This window comes from Rhincodon typus, chromosome 2 (genome assembly GCF_021869965.1).
Source record: "Rhincodon typus isolate 14 chromosome 2, sRhiTyp1.1, whole genome shotgun sequence".
Taxonomy (NCBI): domain Eukaryota; kingdom Metazoa; phylum Chordata; class Chondrichthyes; order Orectolobiformes; family Rhincodontidae; genus Rhincodon; species Rhincodon typus.
The window spans coordinates 23,074,071-23,079,743 of record NC_063333.1 but is presented as its reverse complement, the minus strand read 5'-3'; the positions used below and the strand labels follow the sequence as shown (position 1 = coordinate 23,079,743).

Sequence of the window (5,673 nt, the reverse complement as noted above, 5' to 3'; positions counted from 1 at the left end):
CAAAATATTGCTTTAGAATTGTTCAATTTCTGTAATTCATGCTTGCTGTTGTGCAAAACCTCATACTTCTGACATTTGCTCACCTCCCCTCCTCCACACACGCCCCTCTGAGTAGGAGAATAATTGAAATGTGCTTCCTTTACACTCCAGTACATATAAAGTTGGACAATGCCCCGTAGAGTCATGTAGGTTAAACAAATGCCATTTCTTATTCCTGGGCCCAGGAACTAACAGCTCATTGTTATCGAATGATGGTAGCACAGTGTCTCAGTGGTTAGCACTGCTGTCTCATAGTGCTAGGGACCCAGGTTCAATTCCACCCTCAGACAACCATCTGTATGGAGTTTGCACATTCTACCTGTGTCTGTTTGAGTTTCCTCCAGGAGCTCCAGTTTCTTCCCACAGTCCAAGGATGTGCAGGTTATGCCATTTGGCAATGGGACTTATAGGGTAGGGGGTTGGGTCTGGGTGGGATGCTCTTTAGAGTGTCAGTGTGGACTTGATGAGCCAAATGGCCTGCTTCTACACAGTAGGGATTCTATGATTCTAGACTTTGATATGGAGAAGTTATACAATATTATATCCTCCAACCTGTGTGACATTTATCATAAAACCGTTCACTTAATATTCCCAGGAACACCAAAAAATTAAGAACAAATGTTTCCAGCAGAACATCAGTGTGTCCTTCTAAATAATATAGATGTTGTGTTCTACAGAAACAAAATATCAAAGCAATTAATGAACTGTAACCCATTAAACAATGTGGTTCTCGCAACAAAATAAAGTGTCAAACCAAAATCAAGCTGTTGGATGCAAACTTTTATTTATTTGAAGCCGACAAATAAATCTTTTGTTGAATTCCGTGTAATTGAAGTGAATATTATGGCTTAAGCCAGACCTTTCAGCACCTTTTAGGTCATTAACAAAAGGAGGCGGCTTCCTCATAAAAAGCTGCTTTAGGTAATTGTATCATTAACAGTAACAAAACTGTACAAAAACTACTTGAAAAAGGTAACTATGGCCAAATCCATAAAATGTTACTGCAACCCAATGTAGTAATCTAAAAATTAGCAGTGTTATCAAAACTTTACAAACTGTATTAAATATTGAATCTTCTATACGATCTTTAGAAGACCTGCTAATGATAGTCTTTCATTCCTAGACAATGAAGGTGAATTGCTAGCAGAGCTTTTCTGAAGAAGGGTCTCGACCCGAAATGTCAGTTTTCCTGCTGCTTTGATGCTGCTTGGCCTGCTGTGTTCATCCAGCTCTACACCTTCTTATCCCTTTATCCCCAAAGTGTTTTTCTAAAGATATTTAACATCTATTTTCTCATTCTTTTCAGAAATTCCTCTTAAAGTTGAAATTGTTTTGGTGTAAAAATTGTGTTCAAGTTTTTAAAAAAATGGAAAATTGAGTTATTTATTTTTGTCACATATATTTAGGAAGACACAGTGAAAAGTGTTTTGTCGCCACAATCTGGTGCCTTTTTGAGTTACAAAAGGCATAAATAGAAATTACACAGCTCCAGGGTTTCTGCAAGGTGTCCGGCCTCAAGAAGTCCCCATGCTTCAGGCCTTCTGCAGCCAGGAGTCCTCATTCTGGGCACTATCTCCACCATGGTGACTTGCCACCACTGCTGCCAAGGGTACCTGCTCCAGGCACCACCATCACCACAGACGATAACCCACAAAGTCCATGCTCTGGGCCTTCTGCACCAGGCACGGCTACCGCCGCAGCTGATGACCCGCCAAACATCGCTCCAACTTCCCACAATGTCAAAAGATGAAGAAAAGAAAAAAGAAAAAGACAAGAAAGGAGAGAAAAGGAAAGAATGTGCTCAGGCAGGAGCAGATGGGGTCAGGAGCCCCAACAGGAGCCTGCTGTATTTTTACATTTTCTTCCGACTGATGGAGGAAAGACTGTTATTTCACATCATGGCCTAGTGATACGATGGTCTAGTAGTATTATCGCTACACTGTTAATCTGGAGACCCAGATAATGTTCTGAGGACTGGGGTTCAAATCCTGCCATGGGAGATGGTAGAATTTGAATTCAATAAATACCTGGAATTAAGAACTTAATGATAACCATGAGTCAATTGTTGGGGGAAAAATTCATCTGTTCACTAATGTCCTTTAGGGAAGGAAATTGTCATCCTTACCTGGTCTGGCCTACATGAGAGTCCAGACCCACAGCAATGTGGTTGACTCTGAATTGCCCGCTCGGCAATAAGTAGTACCTGCAATGCTGTGAATGAATAAAGAGGAGAAAAAAGAATTTTTCCTTTCTTCTTAGTGTTTACCACACCCATTTCCATCTTGGGAGAAGTGTGTAGCAGTTAGCATCAGCGTGAAGCCGACTGGGAGGAGTGTGCGGTGAATTAGCATCACTTTGAAGCAGACTGAGAGGAAGTTCAAGAAGGAAATAGGGATAATCCAGGAAACTATAGACTGGTGAGTCTCACATCGGTGGTTGGGAAGCTATTGGAGGATATTCTTAGGGATAGGATTTTTGCGCATTTGGAAAAGCTTGGCCTAATTAGGGACAGCCAGCATGGCTTCGTGCGGGGCAGATCATGTCTTACTAACTTCATTGAATTTTTTAAGGAAGTGACAAAGGTGATTGATGAGGGTAGAGTGGTGGATGTTGTTTACATGGATTTTAGTAAGGCTTTTGACAAGGTCCCTCATGGTAGGCTCATCCAGAAGATTAAGATGCATGGGATCCACGGTGACTTGGCCATTTGGATTCAGAATTGGCTTGCCCAGAGAAGGCAGAGGGTAGTGGTGGAAGTGTGTTTTTCAGGCGGAGGTCCATGACTAGCGGCGTTCTGCAGGGATCTGTACTGTGACCTCTGCTGTTTGTGATATATATAAATGACTTGGATGAAAATGTCGATGGGTGTGTTAGTAAGTTTGCAGCCAATACAAAGATTGGTGAAGTTGTGGTTGGTGTAGAAGGTTGTCAAATGATACAGCAGGATACAGATCAGTTGTAGATATGGGCAGAGAAATGGCAGATGGAGTTTAATCTGAGCAAGTGTGAAGTGCTGCACTTCGGGGGGTCAAATATTAAGGAAAAGTATACAATTAATGGCAGGACCCTGAACAGCATTCATGTACAGAGGGATCTTGGGGTTCAAAGTCCATAGCTCCCTGAAAGTGGCCACACAAGTAGATAGGGTGGTAAAGAGCCATAGGGCATGTTTGCCTTTATTGATCGTGGAACTGAGTACAAGAGTCAGGATGTCATGTTGCAGTTTCATAAGACTTTGGTTAGGCAACACTTAGAGTAATACATTCAATTCTGGTCACCACATTATAGGAAGGATGTGGAGGCTTTGGAGAGGGTGCAGAAGAGGTTTACCAGGATTTGAGGGTATCAGTTATAAGGAGAGGCTAGAAAAACTTGAGTTGTTTTCTGTTAGAACTCATATTTTCAATGACAGTCTGAGTTGCAGGGTAGATTCAGGTGACCCTTATTGCAATTTACCTGTCAGTTACTGCACAGAAGAAAAAAACACACAAAAGGTAGTCAGGTTGTAACCCGTTGACTCCCACTGCTCCCAAGAGTCAGTCATATGCACTTAATGCACCCCTGTCCCCGATAAGGACTGCCATGCCAATTGCTCTGGATCCTCTAAGGAGATGTTTTGGCGAATTACCCATTCTGCCATTTCAGATGCATTACAAGGTCTTGAGGAGATGCCATTTTTTGAGTGGATGGGATGTGGGCATACACCCAACAACTGGAAACATTAGCTTGTTTGGAGGACATATACAAAAAGGTATTTACATGTAACTTTCTTTTCTTTCGTCTCCCTTCTGGTGCAGGGGGTTGGCAAGTTACTCATAAGTAAACACATAAAATACACACAGATAATAATACAATCAAATTCCTTATTTTGGGCTAAATGAAACAGTTCTTATCCGTGGATCCAAGTTTCTTCCCTTGGACTTTTACTGTCGCTGGAGTGATCAGTAGCAGTTGGTAATGCTTTGCTCCTAATATTTCTTTATGGATTTTCTTTATGTAGACCCAAGTTCCCAGGACAACATCGTGGCCTCTCTCTGGTGGATCAGCCCAAGCAGCTGATACCTGTTGGGAAGCAGACCTGACAACGTTAGTTAGGAATTGACAATAGTTTAACAATGCATGACTCATTAAGTGACAATTGGCTTTCTGTAAATCACTTGTTCCTGGTAGTGATATAGGCCTTCCAAAAGGACTTCAAAAGGGCTTAGTCCTGGTGTCTGACTGGGGGTCACCCAAATGCCACATAATACTATTGACAGGGCTTGTGACCAGGGCACTCCCTCTTGGTGGTAATTAGCAAGCCTTTGTTTTATTGTCCGGTTGGCTTGTTCCACTGGCCCTGATGACTGGGGGTGATGAGGGCAGTTGACTTCCCATATAATGTTTAGCAGCCTGCAAACTTCCTGGCAGACAGCACCTGTGAAATGTGTTCCTTGGTCAGAGTCTATGCTGGTCAGGACTGCCCACAGAGAAATGTAATCCTTACGCAAAACCAGCTGTACGATTGGCTGCAGCTCATCAGGTTGGAGAGGCTTCCACCCTGGAGAATTTGTCGATGATAACTAGGACCTTAGTATAGCCTCAACATTGGTGGGAGGGATATGTAATCAACTTGTGGGTATTGGAACGGTCCTGCAGAGGCAGGGGATCTCACTTTACACATGGCTGTGATGGGTCTGGGGTTGTTCTTCTGGCAGGTCACTCAATGGTCTGCTACCACCTGGGCATGTCTTTTAAAACCCCAACCCTACCAGCTGTTCTGGAATCATCCCATCATTTGTTGTGGAGCCAATTATTCCTATGAGTGAACAAGGTGCAGGGCTGGATGAACACAGCAGGCCAAGCAGCATCATAGGAGCAGAGAGGCTTGTTGTCTCGGATTCTCCAGCATCTGCAGTTCCTACTATCTCCTATTCCTATGAGTGGATCTGTTGTGCCAAAAATAGCATTAATGCCTACGGGGTGATAGGTTTGTCCATCTCTCTTTGTCTCCAAATACCACCATTGCACAGTTTAATTCCTGCGCCAATCCAAGTCCCATTTTTTCTCTCAGGAGCACTGACTCTGCATATCCTGTAGGTCTTATGTTAAAGTCCTGAGCATCTTTAATGTACACATTAAGGTGGGTTCCATTGGAGGTTTTTCTTGTGAGGTGGTCTATCTGGCCACTTGATCAGCCAAAGAATTTCCTTGGGCTTCTATGGTGTTTTCTTTGGTATGGACTTTACATTTCAACATGGAGACTTCTTGGGGTATTTGTATGGCGTCAAGTTCAGTCACTGGTTGCTTGTTAACATCCTACATGGACTCAAAATTCCCCAGTTCTCTTCATCTGTATCCTCCTTGAGGATACTTCTTCAATACTTTTCCTTCTTTGCCAGTTTTATGAATGATTGTGTCATTGAGTAGTAACTACCTCCATATCCTCTCTGATCTGCAATGTACATAGTATCAAACAATACAGCTCAAACTAATTACAGTGTGTTCATCAGGCTTTACCTTCAGCTCATGCTTTCCCCTTTACTTTTCTGAGGTATCTGTATGTCATCATTTTGGGCCCTTTCACTCCAGCTCACTATTACTATTTTAAAGTCAGTTTCTCTATGGATTATGTGTCAATGTCTTATCACTTAA

The 5,673-nt window shown here is 42.6% G+C and overlaps 1 protein-coding gene across 1 annotated transcript in view; it reads right to left on the bottom strand.

Annotated features, from left to right (window-relative positions):
- Positions 1–3,912: 3,912 nt before the first annotated feature.
- LOC109911783 (double-stranded RNA-specific editase B2-like) overlaps positions 3,913–5,673 on the bottom strand; it is an 80,766-nt gene continuing 79,005 nt past the window's right edge. Inside the window, exon 4 of the mRNA XM_048606217.1 lies at positions 3,913–4,101. Coding sequence (XP_048462174.1) covers positions 3,913–4,101 — 189 coding nt within the window. The remainder of the gene's footprint in view (positions 4,102–5,673) is intronic.